Raw genomic sequence first — 19,095 nt, forward strand, 5'->3', positions numbered from 1 at the left:
AGCCTGGTACCCATAGCGTTCTGCAGACTCCGCCAAAACCTGGAGGTGAACTGGGGTCCCCTATCTGACACTATCGAAACGAGAGCCCCATGCAACCTGACAACTTCATCAACATATACCTGTGCCAATTTGTCCACAGAATAGCCACTCCTGACCGGGATGAAGTGAGCAGATTTGGTCAATCTGTCCACAACCACCCATATGAAGTCTAGTCTGTTGGACGTTGCTGGTAACCCCACCATAAAATCCATAGCTATATTCTCCCATTTTCACTCTGGAATCGGTAATGGGTTAAGTAGTCCAACCGGCTTCTGATGTTCCGGCTTCTGATGTTCCAGCTTCACCCTCTGGCATACCTCACAGGCGGACACGAACTGTGCCACTTATCTCTTCATAGCTGGCCACCAATAAACTCTCTTCAGATCTTGATACATCTTGGTGGCTCCAGGGTGAACGTTGTATCTAGCATTATGAGCTTCTCTCATAATGTCTCCCTTTAGACTCATGTCATCCGATACACATAACCTGTTCCCATAGCGGAGGATTCCCTTACTGTCAAATCTGAACTCTTCATTCTTGCCTGACTGAACAGTCCTGGCAATTTTCACTAACTCTGGGTCCTCATACTGTTTCTGAGCCACCTGCTCCAGAAACACGGGTGTCACTCTCATCTGAGCTATCAAAGCACCTGTACCAGACAACTCCAACTGTAGCCCTTCATCAATGAGCTTATAGAATTCACTCACCACCGGTCTCCTCTCTGCTGTAATATGGGATAGACTGCCGAGTGACTTCCGACTAAGGGCATCTGCCACAACATTTGCCTTACCCGGATGGTACTGAATTTTGCAATCATAGTCACTAACCTGTTCTACCCATCTTCTCTGCCTCAAGTTCAATTCTATCTGACTCAAGATGTACTGTAAGCTCTTATGATCTGTAAAGATCTCACATCTTACCCCATAAAGGTAATGCCTTCACATCTTGAGTGCAAAGATCACAGCTGCCATCTCTAGGTCATGTGTAGGGTAATTCAACTCATGCTTCTTCAGCTGCCTAGAAGCATAAGCAATTACCCTCTCATTTTGCATTAACACGCAACCTAGTCCCACACGGGATGCATCACAAAACACTGTGAAGTCTTCATTACTGGTAGGCAGAGCTAACTCCGATGCTGACATCAACCTTTTCTTCAGCTCTTCAAAGCTTTCCTCACACTGATCTGACCAAACAAACCTCTAATTCTTTTTTGTCAGCCTGGTCATAGGAGCGGCAATTTTGGAGAAGTCCTGAACGAACCTCCTGTAGTAACCTGCCAAACCCAAAAAGCTCTTAATCTTTGTAACTGTAGTGGGTCTGGGCCAGTTAGCTACAGTTTCCACCTTCTTGGGGTCCACCTCAATTCCTTTTTCTGACACAACATGCCCCAAGAAGGAAATGCTCCTCAACCAGAATTCACATTTGGAGAACTTAGCATACAAGCCATGCTCTCTCAGGGTCTGCAAAACTATCCTCAGATAATGGGCATGCTCCTCTGCGTTTCTGGAATACACTAAGATATCGTCAATGAATACAATAACAAAGTGATCTAGATACTGGCTAAAAACTCTGTTCATGAGATCCATGAATGTTGCAGGGGAATTGGTTAACCCAAACGGCATCACTAGGAACTCATAATGCCCATATCTGGTCCTCAATGTCGTCTTCGGCACATCTTCCTCTTTGATTCTTAGCTGGTGGTACCCGGATCTCAGATCTATCTTGAAAAAACAACCTGCTCTTGCTAGCTGGTCAAATAGATCGTCGATCCTGGGTAGAGGATACTTGTTCTTGGTAGTGACTTTATTCAACTGCCTGTAGTCGATACAAAGTCTCAAGGATCCATCCTTCTTCTTTATAAACAGCACTGGAGCACCCCAAGGTGAGGTACTCGGTCGGATGAAACCCTTGTCTACCAACTCTTGCAACTGCTCCTTTAGCTCCTTCAACTCTGCTGGTGCCATCCTGTAGGGAAGGATAGAGATTGGTCTGGTTCCAGGCATCAATTCTATTTCGAACTCTATCTCCCTAGCAAGTGGTAGTCCTGGAAGCTTGTCTGGGAAGACATCTGGAAACTCTCTGACTACAGGCACTGAGGTGGGCTCCCTGACCAGACTATCAAGCACTCTCACATGAGCTAGAAACCCCTGACAATCCCTCCTGAGCAACCTATGAGCCTGTAGGGCTGATATCAAACCTCTAGGCACACCCCTCCTGTCTCCCCTAAAGACAACCTCTGACCCATCCTGTCCTCTGAACCTGACTACCTTGTCTCTGCAGTCCAAGGTAGCACCATGAGCAGATAGCCAATCCATCCCTAGAATGACATCAAAATCAGTCAAATCTAGAACCACAAGGTCAGCTGGAAGGCATCTACCCTCAACAAACACTAGACTAAACCGGCAGACTGACTCTGCCACTAATAGATCACACTTGGGTCCACTGACCCAGAGGAGACACTCTAACCCAGAGACTATCAAACCCAACCACTCTACGGCTCTCGGAGCAACAAAAGAATGAGAAGCACAGGGTCCATTAAAGCATACACATATGAACAATCAATGATGAGATTACCTGACACCACGGTGTTTGACGTGTTTGCCTCCTACTGTGTCATAGTGAAGATCCGAGCTGGAGCTGGTGGACCTTCACCCCGGGAACCTGCTGAAGAAGAGGCTGTCCCTCTCCCTCTGCCTCTACCACTGCCCTGAGTCACGGCTGGAGCTACCGGCTAAGCCCACTACCTGAAGCCGTCTACTGAGACGGTGCCATAAAAGCTGCCCTAGTACACTCCCGTGCCATGTGTCCCTCCTGCCCACACCTGAAGCAGGCTGTTGTCCCAAACCGACATACTCCCTTGTGTGGCTTACCACACCTCAAGCATTCTGAACCATCTGAACCTGAGCTCGAGCCACCACCTAATCCTAGACCAGACTTCAACCGGTTCCAGAACTTATTCTTTTTCTGCTTGCCAGGACAGGCTGTCCAACCTTGGATCCACATAATTTTTAAACCATTCTCGTGCTTTCTTGCATTTCAATGTGAACCCTGCCATCTGAATGGCTCTACTGTCATTTGCCCCAAGCTCATCTGTTATCATTTTTACCGTTTTGAGGTACTCAAACGGATCATCACCTGTCTTGAACTTGGGAGCATCCAACTTCAGGTAATCTGTCATCTTTACCCTGCTCCCCACAGATGAGCTCGGTTTAGGTGTTTGGATTTCAGGGGCTACAGGTTCTGCTGGTGGAAGAGGAGGTGCAGCATTCCCTGGGTTAGGGTTTGTTGTATTTGGGTAAAAGGGTGAGGGTGGATAAATAGGGTATTGGGGATATGGTGGGTAAAAAGGAGGGTAAGGCATGAAGGAGGGATATGGGTTAAAGCTGGAGTAATCCAATGTACCCCCCATCAGATACCCTAGGCCCTGTGGAAAGGGTTGATATTGGGATAGATAACCAAACCCTGAGGCCTGAGCCCCTCCTTGCGATTCTCCCATGCCCTCTTCTAACATACTCATGCCCAAGCTACCATCTCTTCTCTGCTCATCCTCCTTTGATCCCCTCACATCAGCTGACATTCCACCCTGAACTGTTCCCCTCCTGCTTACATCAAAAGACCTTCTAGGGTCCCTTGACGTTCCCTCTCCACTTGATCTATAAGACATCGCCCTTGGCAAAGCAGGGGGACGGGCATCCATGCCCTCATTTTCCGGTGGAGCTCCTGTCAATCTAGTGGATCGATGTGAGCCTCTCATCCTGCTTCTGAAAAAAATCACATCACACATAACATTATCATCATATGGCTCATATGGAAACACATGAACCCGCATCATACATAGCATATCATTAATGCACATGCATATAGTCATGGCATTTCACATCATCCTCAAGACAGGACTCTATATCCTATCCTAGTGGACATGAATTTTCCTATTGTGCTTGCCCTTCTATGACATCTATGAGCCCGACACTCTCTAGGTCCGACCATATGAACCTAGGCCTCTGATACCACTCTATAATGATCCGAAAATCGGACCACTACCGGCGCTAGGATCCAGATCGACTTAAGGTCGCCGAGACCCGTAGCAAGCCTACTATACATCCTGTACACCTGATAAAATCCCATAAATGATCATACATGTCCATAAAAACTTAAACTTTTCATTTACCAATCTTGACCTGTGCATGCACCATAACTGTAAACATAAAAAACCCCATACTAGAGCCCTCATCAAATGCTCTAGTAGGGTCAACATCTCATACATCAAGCTTGGTTCAACATATCTCATCATTAAAACATTTACATAAAGATCATGTACAACAGAGGTTTACAATAAACATTAGGGCGAAGCACAATACTAATCCTCATTACATTACTTTACATTACATCATTTTACATTTCATGTCCACTACTAGACTATTAAATAACATAGCCATTACCCTTGCTGACTCCCTGAGCTATCTCTGATCCTGCAAACCTGGGGGTTAGGGGAAAGGGGTGAGCTACTAAATCCCAGTGAGCAGAACAGTAAAAATAGTTCATTAAACATATGCTTTCATGAAATGCATCACATCACAAACAATTCACATCAAGGATGGACTTGTCACCAATGGCCCTCTATATAATCCAATGTGCCCAGCCCACAACGAGAGCTCCTCAGGACTTTCGCTTAACATATCATAACAGAACATATCTATCTATGCCAGGGGCGTAGAATGGGCCTCAACCTGGACTTTCTCTTACTCTGTGCCAGGGGCGTAGAATGGGCCTCGACCTGGACTTCCATACCATATCATATCATATCATATCATATGAAGGGCCAATGGGTCATCCAACATCCATCCACATCAACATCATATTATGCAATGCATCATATTCGTGAATTCTAATGCAATACAACCTATTACATACATGGCATTCATGATGCACGAACATGCTTAAAAGTTTAATTGCTTTGAAATAAAAAGAGTTGTGTTCTACTCACCTCTGGCTGACTCTAAAACAGCTAGCACTGCTGGCCTCCTCGGTTCCTCGGGTCCGATCCTACACAAGTGGACTCAAATGAGGGACCAAACAAACTCTAACATGACTCTAAACAACTCCCCAAACCCCCCCCCCCAAAACATCATAAACATGCATGGAAAAACAGGAAAAGGAAGGCTGGGCAGGGGACTTTCGGCGGCACGTTCGGAGGCCGAAGGTCCCTACAGAGCAGAAAGTCAGGCACTTTCAGGGGCAGGGTTCGGCGGCCGAAACTCCCTCCAGAGCCGAAAGTCACCAACCTTTAGAGGTAGGTTCGGTGGCCGAAACTCCCCTCTAGAGCCGAAAGTCCAACTTTCGGGGGCGAGTTTAGGCGGCCTAAAGCTGCCTCCACAGGCAGGTTCGGCGGCCGAATATGGCTTCGACAGGTGAACTTGGGTTCTCCAGAATGGCAGAACCCGATTCGCCTCTCACATCTAGCCTCCCCAAACCCTCCAAACTCATGCTCAACACTCAAAAGCATGCATAAGCACATCAACAAGCATATAGGGGCATAAAACTAGCCTAAACCCCAACAAACATCACATTTAACATCACATTTATCATTAAACTAACATGAGCCCTAACATTTTACAACTAGCCTAAACATGCATTAAAACCCTTAAAATCCCTCAAAACTTACTTAAAACATAAAAGGAGGTGAGGATCTACGCTTACCTCTTAAAGATCGAGATGAGAGGTGATCTAAACTTGGAGATTGGGAGAAATCGAGCTCTGGGGGTCTCCAAGCTTCAAAACTTTAATCTTAGCTCAAAAATCTTCAAAACAGAGTAAAACTCATCAAAAACTTGAAGGGATTGAAGGAAAACACAAAATCAACCATGGGAGGGCGAAATCTCACCTATCCCGAAAATAGAGAGAGAAAACTCGCCCATTTTCGGACAAGGGGCTCTTTATAGGTGGCTGGCCAGACTACCTTCGGGGGCCAAAGGTGCTTCCGAAAGAGAGTCATGTTTGGCGGCCGAACCTGGCTTTTCCCCTCCTTGGTCTTTTCTTTCAAAACTCAATTTCTTTCTTCATTAAAACCATAAAAACATATAAAAACATTTTAGAAAACCTTTATTTTACCCTTCTAGAAGGCTTTGACATCCTAGAATTCTGGATGCCAACGGAGATTCCGCCGGAAGGTAGGAATTCCGATGCCGGGGTCTAGCCGAGTATTACAGTGGTGAAAAGGGACACTTTAAGAAGGACTGCCTTAAACCTAAGAAGAAGAAAGGGCAAAAGAACAAGTCTCATGAAAATGATAATTCTGTATATTCTGCAAATGACATTAGTGATGCTATAATTCTTAGTGTGGAAAGTCCGATTTACTCATAGATACTTGATTCGAGTACATCATTCCATCTTCTCCAAGTAAATCGTTATTCCATAATTTCAAGTCTGGAAATTATAGGACAGTGTATCTTGCTGATAATAAAGTCTTGGAGATTGTTGAAAAGAGGATGTGTGTATCCAGACCTCAAGTAGGGGTAAGTGGAAGCTGCAGGATATTAGGTATATTCCTGACTTAAAGAAGAATCTGATCTCAATTGGCCAGCTGGATAGTACAGGTTACAAAAGTGTTCGGGGAGAGTTCCTGGAAAATTGTGAAAGGAGTTATGGTGATAGCATAGGGCATAAAATCTGAAACTTTATACACTACTGCAGGGTGTTCGGACATGGTTGTTGCGGTTAACAGTACATCGAGCTCAAGTTTGTGGCACAGCAAGCTTGGACACATTAGTGAGAAGGGGATGAAGATGCTAGCTTTGAAGGGGTATCTGCAAGGGTTGAAATCTGTTGATATGGGTGTATGTGAGAGTTGTGTTCTAAGAAAGCAGAAAAGGGTCAGTTTCACAAAGGCTACTAGAGAACCAAAGGCAAAACGGTTAGAACTAGTACACAAACGTGTTGGGGCCATTCCCAGTTTCCCCTCTTGGTGGTTCAAGATACTATGTTACTTCATTGATGACTTTAGTAGGAAGGTATAGGGTTACTTTCTAAAACACAAATCATATGTGTTTGCCACTTTTAAGAGGTGGAAGGCTGATGTAGAAAATCAGACTAGGTTGAAGATCAAATATCTAAGGTCTAACAATGGAGGAGAGTAGGATTCTACAAAATTCAAAAAGTTTTATGCTAATGAGGGAATCATGTGCACCAAGACAATTCCTAGGAAGACAAGATAGAATGGGATTATTGAAAGGATGAATAGAATGTTGAATGAGTGAGCAAAAAGCATAAGGCTATATGCTAGGCTGCCAAAAATATTTTGGGTAGATGTAGTCAGCACAACTGCATATTTGATAAATAGAGGACTTTCAGTTACTTTGGGTTTCAAGATTCCAGAACAAGTTTGGTCAAGTAAGGAGGTCAAGTTTACTCATCTGTGGACTTTTGGGTGTCCTGCCTATATTCACATTGATCCAGAAAAGAGAGACAAGCTTGATGCAAAGGCTTTGAAGTATTACTTTATTGGGTATTGTTCAGATCAGTTTGGATACAGATTTTGGGATGACAAGAACAGAAAGATCTTGAGACACTGTGATGTGACATTTAATGAGAACGTCTTGTATAAGGACAAGTTTGGGGTGTGATGTGAAGATGCAAAAGAAGTAGAAGCTGAGACTGAGTTGCAGAAATTTCACCTAGTGATGTTGCATTAAGACCATAGGAGAATCCAGAAAATATTGTTGCAAAACCAAAACAGCAACCAGTCACACTTGCACCAGTGTTGAGGAGATCTACCAGGGGTACCAAGTCACCAAAAAGGTATTCACCTTCCTCGTATTATTTACTGTTGACTGATGGAGGGAAATTAGAATCCTTTGATGAGGCTTTACAATGAAGGATTCAATCAAGTGGGAGCAAGCCATGGATGATGAGGTATGGTCACTTGAGAAGAATAATACTTGGGAATTAACTAAGTTGCCTGCAGAAAAGAAAGCTTTGTTGAATAAGTGGGTCTATAGGATTAAGAATGAAACTGATGGTAAAGTTAGGCTCAAGACTTGATTGGTGGTTAAGGGGTATTCACAGAGAAAAGGGTCAACTAATGAGGAGTCAATAATATTAAGGGGAGAATGTCATTAAAGTTTGAGATAAAAGATTTGGGTGCAGCAAAGCAGATTCTAGGATGAGGATTTCTCGAAACAGGTCTGCTAAAATTCTAAATTTGTCCTAAGAGCAATACATTGAGAAGCTGTTTTCCAGGTTCATAGTCGATGATGCTAAGCTTAGGAGCACACCTTTGGCTAACTATCTCAAATTGTCAAATGAGCAATCACCCAAGACAACTATGGAGCGTGATCACATGGCAAAAGTACCTTATGCTTCTGCAGTTGGGAGTTTGATGATGGTATGCACTAGACCTAATTTAGCACATGCAATGGAAGCTGTGAGCAGATATATGTTAAATATAGAGAAAGAGCATTAGGAAGCTGTGAAGTGGCTTCTAAGATACTTGAAAGGAATAGATAGTACATCACTTTGTTATGGGAATGGCAAGATAGTATTAGAGGGTTTTGTTGACACTGATCTTAGTGGAGATGTGGATACAAGCAAAAGCACATTTGGATATGTCTACTATAGATGGGACAACAGTGAGCTGGATGTCTAAACTTCAGAAGTGTGTCTATGTCATTTACAGAGGCTGAATTTGCGGCAATTGCTGAAGCTGGTGAGGAGATGATATGGTTAACTGATTACTTAGAAGAGTTGGGCAAGAAGCAGTTTGACAAGGTTCTTTCCACTAATAGTTAGAGTGCCATACAATTGGTGAACAACCTAACGTATCACTTCATAATTTTCACTCGCAGTCTAGTAGAAGAAGGTGAGATGTGTTTGAAGAAAATTAAAGGTACTAAGAATCCAGCAAACATGTTGACTAAAGGGGTTGATGTTGGGAAGTTGCGGTTGTGCAAGGTCTCAGTTGGTCTTCTATAGTAGTGTAGAAGATGTTTACGGCTAGATGTTTTTATTGGATACATTGGCATGGAGAATGAAAATGGTTGGGTTGACTGAATTAGTCTCCAAGTGGTAGAATTGTTAAGATATGGAGCCTAATTATTTTTTAGGGCTATTTTATCTTTTTGTATTTTTTCTAGGCATATAAATATATAATGTTCTCCTAGTGTATTTAGTTCGAAAACTCATAGAGAAATAAGAAAACTCTAGCCGCCGTGGATGTAGACAAATTAGAAACCACGTTAAATCTGTGTTGATTTCTTTTCGTGCCTATTTTTTAGATTGTATGATTATTCTATTCTTAACAGTGAGTCGAGGAAGACAAGTCTTTCCAAATTTCTCCTTCAATGCGGATCGCATGTCCTTTTCATTTGCATGCTTGTGAAATTCACACATGACATCATCATCCATGCTGCTCAGCAACAAATTGCGAGCAAGGTAATTCTTCTTTTTTAAAACATCATAGGCCTGTCGATCTTTTACATGTTGTTTTGAGGTGCCATCTTCAGGTACTGGCATGACCACATTCAAAGCGTCAAAAACCTCTTGCACTTCCAAGGCATACTAAATTTTCATGCTTCAAATATCAAATTATCACCATTAAGTTTTTCACCTTTGTTAAGCTTAGTGACAATATTTAGCAGATGACATACTGATATAAATATAAAAGACAATGTGTATTAAAATCTAATTTATATACATAAAAAAAATCCTAAACAGTAATTAATAATGATAAACTTGTTTTACATTAGGCTTATATTCAAAAGTTTATTGTGTTTCTAATCATCATTTGAGATTCTAATGTATATGATGTTGCTGAGATTGGATTGATGACATGGCTGGAACGGGACTATGCTGTGATTGGTTAGAACCTGCAAGAGAGAAAATATGAGGTGGAGGTAGGTGCCTATGATAGCTACTCCTATGCCCAAGTCAATATCTTGAAGAATAGAGAGAATGTAATAGACTACTTAGAGTTTGAGTAGTATTAGAGGTAGCGTACCTTTGTCTCTATGATCGTTCTCTTTTTGTATTGTAAGAAAATGAAGATAAATATAGTATTTCCTAAAAATTCAGCGATGATATAGCCGGTTGCCCGATAATGAGTATCGCTAGCTAATAGGTTGTTGATCCCGCAATCACAGGTGATATATTGGACTGTGCCTGATAACGATAACTCTATGTCAAGATTCAGCCTATTAGGGGGTGAGTCTTGACGATAATCTGGATATTAAAGTGTTCAAGTCTCCATTTTGTATGGTGGGACTGCTTTCCCATTTTTCATATCCTTGTTACGTGGTTCCTGTTTTGTGGTGACAAGTCTCCATTTTCTATGGTGGGACTGCTTTCCCATTTGTTATATCCTTGTTACGTGGTTCCTATTTTGTGGTGACAACTCATAACTTATTTTGGGTGGACTTCATATAACATAAGTATAATAAGCTAAACAAAATAATTATTGAAGAAATAAAATCTTAAATTACTAATGACTCAAGATTCAAAAATACTTTTTTGAATAACATAAAACATCCACAAACACATGTTTGATTATGTAAGAAAAAAATATAAAAAAATAATACTCCTTCCATCCCATAATTTTTGTACACTTTATTTTTCATGCATATTAAGAAAGACTTTTTCTGTTTAACTTTCAATTGTACTTATTTTAAAAATATTAAATTTTATTAAATATTAAGAGATATTTTAATAATAAGACAAAATTAAATAGTTATAATATTCAATTTATATATTAATATAATGTAAAAAGGAAAAGTGGATAATAATATTGAAATAACACAAAAAAAATTGATAAAACTTAAGGGACGAAGGGAGTAATATATAATAAACTCATTCACACTGGTACTAATCTTTGAAAATCATCAATTAAATTTTCAGACAGTCTACAAATGATTTCAGATATAGGCTTCATTAAATGTTGTCTCTTACTATCTCATATGGACAGTCCAACAATATGACTCAGTCTTTCTTACTATCCAATTAATATATTCATGGATAAAATTTTGAACCAAATGCCTATAAGTACCTCTGGATTTTGCAAAAATTCCATATTTGATTGATTTTTTTTTTTTTTTCATTTTGGAGAGTCATAATTCTCTCATTATTTATCCAAATTAAACGTATAATATATTATTTTAAAATCTAACATGTCTACTATAATTGCACTAGAAATTTCAAATGTAATTTTAATTCGTTTTAAATCTACTGTCATTTTAAAAACACAAGTAAATAAGGAAACAAACATAATGATCGTGGTACAAGAAAAACAAAAATTCATAAACTCTAATCCATGAACCACGCATATGAATGAGGATTTCATCTCCATTTGTTTCACATGGTCTAGATGTTAATCCTATGATATTTACCTAAATTAAGATCATGATCCACAGTCTAAATATATCCTTTTATTGTAAAAATATAACACCCAAGTGCTGTATATATATATGAATATAAGAATTCAAAGAGATTGTTTTTCTCTATTTTCTAACGTAATGAAAATATAGGGCAAATTCTTGCAATTATTCTGTTCGATTTATTTATAGTAAAACTTGATGTATATCATGGTAATGAGGATTTTTTAGCAAATCAATTAAATTTGCAAAATAAAAGATTTTTTTAAAACATTTAAATAGTTTTATATTATCCGTAAATATTGGGTCTTTCTTCACTATTTAAAAACATTTTTTTAAAAAAATTATGAATAATTTTTAGGTTAACTAATAAATAAAGAATTTATTTTTAGGAGTTTTTCATAGCTTATGAGTTAGGGGTGAGCATTCGCTCGGTTTAGTTTAAAACCGAACCGAATTGAATAAACTAAAAATCGAAATTTTAGTATTTATTAAAATCGAATCGAATCGATTTTGGTCAGAAATCGAATTGAATTGAACCAGTCTGATTCGGTTCGATTCGGTTTGGTTTGATCAGTTTCGATTTTTAATAATTTTTTTTTTATTTTTTACACTTTATTTTTAATATTTTAAAATTTAATTAAAATATTTTAATTTTAATATAATTTAATTTCTCTATATTATTGAAAATAATATATTATTATCACTAATCGGTTCGGTTCGGTTTTTTTGATTTTTTTCTGATCAAAACCGAATCGAACCGAAATAACCGAAATTTTTAAAATTAAAAATCGAATCGAACCGAATTGAATAAAAACCAAACCGAATTTTGAAATTAATTCAATTCGATCGGTTTTTTCGGTTTGAACCGAATACTGCTCGGCCCTATTTGTGACATCGCTGGCCGACTCCTTCATGGTTTGAGTAGGTGTTACAGAATATGTGTTTGATTTTTATGAACAAACTCATAAAACCTTTCATGAACGTGTTGTCTTTGTGAATATATTAGTGTTTTTTGCTTTCCTCAAGGAAGTTTTGTAATAAGGATGTCTCTTTCTTGGATTTTGATCATTAATTAGTTTTGTTAATTTTTTTTTTTTCTAAATTTTATCTTTTTAGACTTTCGGAATTTCTCAATCATCAATAAACTTCTTAAAATTTTCAATTATTAACTCTTCATTACTCATTATTTTCTCCCCTAAACCAGAGGTATAAGTGTTGGAAATAGAAGGATTTATGGAGAATATATCCATGATTTAAAAGTTTTAATCAATCTATTCCCTGCGGTACTATGAGTTCTCCTTGGCATTCAAATTCTCTGCTTGGTCTTATACCAAGTCAGAATCGTCCTGAAAAGGACTTGGGAATGCTAAGGTTAAACAAATTAAAGCACATAAATATTCACAATAATCTTTCTACTTTCTACTCCCTTTTGACTCTGATACCAATATATATATATATATATCTCGATAAGTTGATAGACAGTGAATTCAATATGTGCAAGTCATGGAGTATTTTGTCTGCTAGTTTAGTCAAACCATCGACGACTTTGTTAGTCTCTCTAAAAACATGTTTGAGTTCTAGCTTCCAATTTGCATGGAGTTTTTGTTGTATCACTTGTATCGCCGTTCATGCAATCAGACTCGATAATGAATTTATATGGTCTCAAAATATTTTTTAATATTTAATAAAATTTAATAGTTTTAAGATGGATATAATTAGAAAATTAATAAAATAATTATCTAGTTTAATATGTGTGAAAAAATAGAATGTCTAAAAATTATAGGATGGAGAAAGTAATACAAATTAAAATAAGATGAGGTTTATGAATATTTTGTTCGTTGCCATTCTAAATCGTAAAATTATTCAATCAATAGAATCAAACTTGAAGAAATTCTAAAGCCTTATATTAATATTACCTGAAATCTGTATTAATTCCTTAAGGCTGATTCAATCACACAGCCTTCTGTTATCTGAAACAAATATATGGGTAGTGTGCAGTGTGTCCTATTAGGTCACGGGAGCACCAAATACTGACATGACATATTTTGTTATTTACACCCGAGAGAAGGTTTTTTGTTTTTTCTTTTTTTAAAAAAAGATATGGAATTCATTAAGCCATCAACTTAGCATGGAGAAAAAAAAATTCATCAGATAAAAAAAAAGTGAATCACCAAAAAAAATATGTAATATTAAAAATATAAGGGGTGATTACAATTTACTCAGTGAGCGGATAAATAAATAATAAAAGGAAAAAGATAAAATTTAAATACTAAATAGTACCAAATATTTAGCTAAAATAGGTCAGTTAAATAAATATAATTTAATTCAATTAATATAAATTAAACTGAATACAAATTGTTAAAATATTACTACTGAAATAATGAATCCAAATATTATAAATGTGATAAATAAAATCTGCATACACTCAAAACATGCTCTCTATGGATAATGCAGATAATGCAGGAATCTCAAGTGTGATAAAATAAAGTAATGACAGCCTGTGAGTAATACTGGCATTTTAGGCTCTGTGATAACAATACTGATTCAAGAACTAATAAAATATTGGTCATACACATGTGCAGAGCTATCCCAGAGGGTGACCACCTGACATACGCCCCAAAGGCTGTGTGTATATCAAACGCTGTCCCAAAGACAGTATAAATATATGTTAAGCTGAAAATAAATCACCTGTCATCATAGTGTTATCTGTTCAGTGCATATATAGAGTGTAATCGGCTATTTATTCAGCTGTACTTTAAATTCAATTTTCATTAATTCAATAAATACAAATTTATTTTATCTATTTCCATTTTAGATAAATAAAATAGCATATATAAAAATATATATTTAAAAAAAGTATCAATATTATATATTTATGCACTCACCTGTACTGAGGACAAAATAAGTTTAGATCATAGGAATACTTCTATTATCTATACTGAAGTTGAGTCCTCCTCTAGAATTAAGAAGAAAAAATAATATATTAAGTGATAAACAAATATTCTACGATGAAAATATAAAACGCGAAATGCGAATTTTAAATATATATATATATACTTTTAAGAAAAAATCGGTAATATTTCGACATAATTAGACTTCTCAAAATTACACAAGCAAAAAAAAAAACACACAATTAACTATAAATATTATTTAAATCAACTTATGAAAATTATCAATAAAAAAAAAGAATCTCATTAATTGATCTAACTAAAACTTATCTCCTTTTAATTCTCAAATTATAAAAATCACTCTTTAATGGTAGAGAAAATAAATTATATCGTAATAATTTGAATAAAAATGATAAAACTCACCAATTCAAATATTAGAGCTTCTGGAAAAAATTATTAAATTTCTGATCAGGATATTAGTTTAAATAAAGATCTAGCTGAGAATTTTGAAAGTTCATGAATTGATTGGGTTGAGAAGGAGAAGATTTGGATTAAAAAGGAAATTTTTTTTTTTTATAAATAATAGAGGAAAACTCTATTTTCTTCATGATGAAGAAGAAAGGGCTCTGATTTCGGGACTCTTCTCGAAACCAGAGCTCATAATATTTCATTTTTATTTTTTTATTATATTTTTTAAAATTTTATTTTAATAATTTTTTTATATATAAATTTATGGGCTCTTTTTTTTTTTTCTGTTTAATAGGGCGAGTATAATAATTCTCTCCTCTTAAGAAAAATTTCGTTCTCGAAATTTTATATACCTAGTAAATAAAATAAATGTGAAAATTATATTCGCATATTCTCTTCTTTTTCCCAAGTAGTTTCTTTATTAAAGTGGTTACTCCATCGAACTTTAACTAGGGGTATTATCTTGCTCCTTAAAACCTTCTCTTCTTTGGCAATGATCTCTACTGGCTCTTCTTCATATGTTAAATCTTCTCTTAACTCAATAGGTTGTTTATGGAGGATGTGGGAATGATCACTTCTATTTCTCTTTAACATAGATACATGAAAGACATCATGAATCTGTGATAGCTCTGGAGATAATGCTAAATGATAAGCAACTGGTCCAATTCTCTCTAAAATCTCATATGGTCCTATGAATCATGGACTCAATTTTCCACGTTTACCAAAATGTGCAATCCCTTTCCAAGGAGATATCTTTAGAAATACATTGTCACCAACATTATATTCAATATCCATTCTCTTTAGATCTGTATAACTTTTCTGTCTGTCTTGTGCTGCTTTTAATCTACTTATAATTGTCTGAATTTTATCTGTAGTGTGTTGCACTAATTCTGGACCTTCTAATTATTTTTCCCTACCTCATTCCAACACAATGGTGTTCTGCATCTCCTCCCATATAAAGTTTCATAAGGAGCCATCCTGCTATTAGTATGATAATTATTATTATAAAAAAACTCCATTAAATGCACATACCTATCCCAACTTCCTCTAAACTCCATCACACAAGCCTTCAACCTCTCCTCTAAGGTCTGAATAGTTTTTTCTGATTGACCATCTGTCTAAAGGTGAAAGAAAGTGCTAAACTTCAACTTGGTGCCTAAAGTATTTTACAAGCTAGGCCAAAATCAAGAAGTGAATCTTGGATCTCTATCTGAAACAATGGAAATTGGAGCACCATGGAGTCTTGCAATCTCATTGACATAGATATCTGCTAATTTGTCCAAAGAATAATCCATCCTGACAAGCAAAAAGTGTGATGACTTGGTTAATCTATCAACTATCACCCATACTGCATTATGTCCACGCGAAGTATGAGACAACCCAGAAATAAAATCAATAGTAATGTGTTCCCACTTCCATTCTGGAATAAAGAGCAGTTGCACCTTTCCTATTAGATGTTGATGTTCTGCTTTAATCTATTGGCATACTAAGTATGTGGACACAAAGTCAACTATTTCTTTCTTCATGCCTGGCCACCAATAATTTTCCTTAAGATCTCTATATATTGTTATACTACCCGAATGCATAGAGTAAGCAGAACAATGGGTTTCTTCCATAATCTCTCTCTTCAAGCTTTCCACTTTGGGTATACATAATCTATCACCAAACATTAAAGTTCTATCTTCCCTTAGGAAAAAAATTGGTACAAGTGCCATCTCTTACTTCATTACTGATCTTACTCAACTGCTCATCTTGATTTTGAGCTTTTCTGACTTTTTCTATCAAAAACGGTTGAACTTTGAGAGTTGCCAATAATGCTCCTGCATCATCCACTGCTAGTTCTACCCTTAAGCATTTGATCTCTAGTAACAAGGAAAGCCAAACTATTTTGAGATAAGCTAAATTACTAAAGAACTTGTGACTAAGGGCATCAGCTACCACATTAGCTTTACCTGGATGGTATTCAATGGTACATTTGTAGTCCTTAAGTAACTAAATCCATCATCTCTGCCTGAAATTCAACTCCTTCTGTGTGAGAAGATACTTCAAACTCTTGTGATCTGTAAAAATCTGGCAAGTCTCACCATAAAGATAATGCCTCCATGTCTTTAATGCAAACACAATAAGTAACTAAATCCATCATCTCTGCCTGAAATTCAACTCCTTCTGTGTGAGAAGATACTTCAAACTCTTGTGATCTGTAAAAATCTGGCAAGTCTCACCATAAAGATAATGCCTCCATGTCTTTAATGCAAACACAACTGCAGCTAATTCTAGGTCATGGGTGGGATAATTTAATTCATGTGGTCTAAGCTGTCTAGAAGCATAAGTTATCACCCTCCCATGTTGTATGAGTACACAGCCTAAACCCTTGCGAGAAGCATCACTATACACCACAAATCCACTTGTACTTGAGGGTAAGATAAGGACTGGAGTTGATGTAAGACATGTCTTAAGCTTCTCGAAGCTCTCTTGATATTCATCTGTCCATTCAAACTTTGCATTCTTTCTAAGAAGTTTAGTCATTGGTGCTGCAATGATGGAGAAATCTTGAACAAAGCGACGATAATACCCTGCTAAGCCAGAAAACTCCTAACCTCTGTAACATTAGTTGGAGGGTCCTAATTAACTACTGGTTCAATCTTCTTAGGATCAAACAAAACTCCATCTGCTGAGAAAGCATGTCCTAAGAAAACCAGATCAAGCCAGAACTCACATTTACTCAATTTAGCATACAGTTTCTTGTTCCTCAAAATTTACAGTACTATCCGTAAATGCATCTTATGCTCTTCCTTGCTACAGGAATACACTAAGATGTCATCAATAAATACAATAAAAAAGCTATTTAATTAGGGCTTGAACACCCTATTCATGAGATCCATAAAAGCAGCGGGTGCATTAGTTAACCCAAAAGGCATAACGAGAAACTCATAATGCCCATAACGAGTTCTAAAAGTTGTCTTAGGTATTTCGGACTCCTTGATCTTCAATTGATGATACCCAGACCGCAAATCAATCTTAAAGAACACCTTAGTACCTTGGAGCTAATAAAAAAGATCATCAATGTAGGATAAAGGATACTTATTTCGCACTGTGACTTGATTTAATTATCTGTAGTTAATACATAACCTTAAGGAACCATCCTTCTTCTTCACAAATAGCACAGGGGCTCCCCAAGGTGAAACACTAGGTCTTATAAAACCTTTATCAAGTAGCTCTTGCAATTGTGCTTTTAACTCCTTCAATTCTGTTGGAGCCATTCTGTATGGTGCCATAGAAATAGGAGCTGTACCTGGATTTAAATCAATAAAGAATTCAGTCTCTCTATCTGGAGGCAACCCGGAAAGCTCTTCAGGGAATACATAAGAAAACTCACTTACTACTAGTATATCTTTCAATTTAGGTCCTTTTAGGCTACTGTCCATCACATAGGCTAGGTACGCTTGACAACCCTTTTGAAGCATCTTCCTAGTGGTCATGGCGAAAATCCCATAAGAAGGGAGTAAATGCCTCTCCCCAAAAAAAAGTGAACTTGGATCCTTCTGAACTATTAAATACTACTGATTTCTCAAAGCAATCTATTGTGGCATGATGATGGGATAACCAATCCATACCTAGGATAACATCCAGATCTTGTAGATACAAAGGAATCAAATCCACTAACAACTCATGATTTCCCAACTTAACAACACAATTTCTATACACATGTTCACATACAACATAATCCCTAACTGGAGTACTGTAACGACCCGAAAATCGGACCGCTACCGGCGCTAGGATCCAGGTCGACTTAAGGTCGCCGGAACCCGTAGCAAGCCTGCTATACTCTCTGTTAAGCCTGGTTTTTTCAACATACTGATAAAAACATTCACAACACATAAATAGACCATGTATACAAAAAGGATTTACAACATGGGTCAAGCACAATACTCTACACTATACAAGACTAAACCATTTCTTTACAATATTACATGTCCACACTATGCTATTACAAAACGTCTTTGCTCTTCCTGTACCCTGCTGAAGTTCCCCTTAACTCTGATCCTGCAAGACTAGGGTTAAAGGAGAGGGATGAGCTATACTAGCCCAGTGAGTAGAACAGATAAAACATGTTAATAAAACATGCTCACATGGAATGCATCACATCACAAGTAAATCACCCATCTCAGACATGGAAAATCGGGTGAATTCTTTCCATAGAAGCAGGTAAATCCAGCTTGTACGACACATTCCCGATCTTCTACAAGATCTCAAAGGGTCCAATGTATCGTGGGGCTAGCTTACCCTTTTTCCCAAACCGAACCACTCTTTTCATTGGAGACACCTTTAGCAATACCATA

At 37.4% G+C, this 19,095-nt stretch overlaps 1 protein-coding gene across 1 annotated transcript; it reads right to left on the reverse strand.

The window, feature by feature from the left end:
• Positions 1 to 15,939: 15,939 nt before the first annotated feature.
• LOC110602075 lies at positions 15,940 to 18,234 on the reverse strand. Its single transcript, XM_021739502.1, has 4 exons — positions 17,895 to 18,234; positions 17,125 to 17,328; positions 16,478 to 16,707; positions 15,940 to 16,230 (listed from the first exon to the last, which is right to left on the reverse strand). Exons 1-4 carry the CDS (start codon positions 18,232 to 18,234, stop codon positions 15,940 to 15,942), a joined length of 1,065 nt encoding a protein of 354 aa, XP_021595194.1.
• Between the last annotated feature and the right edge of the window lie 861 nt (positions 18,235 to 19,095).

This window comes from Manihot esculenta, chromosome 15 (genome assembly GCF_001659605.2).
Source record: "Manihot esculenta cultivar AM560-2 chromosome 15, M.esculenta_v8, whole genome shotgun sequence".
NCBI lineage: Eukaryota > Viridiplantae > Streptophyta > Magnoliopsida > Malpighiales > Euphorbiaceae > Manihot > Manihot esculenta.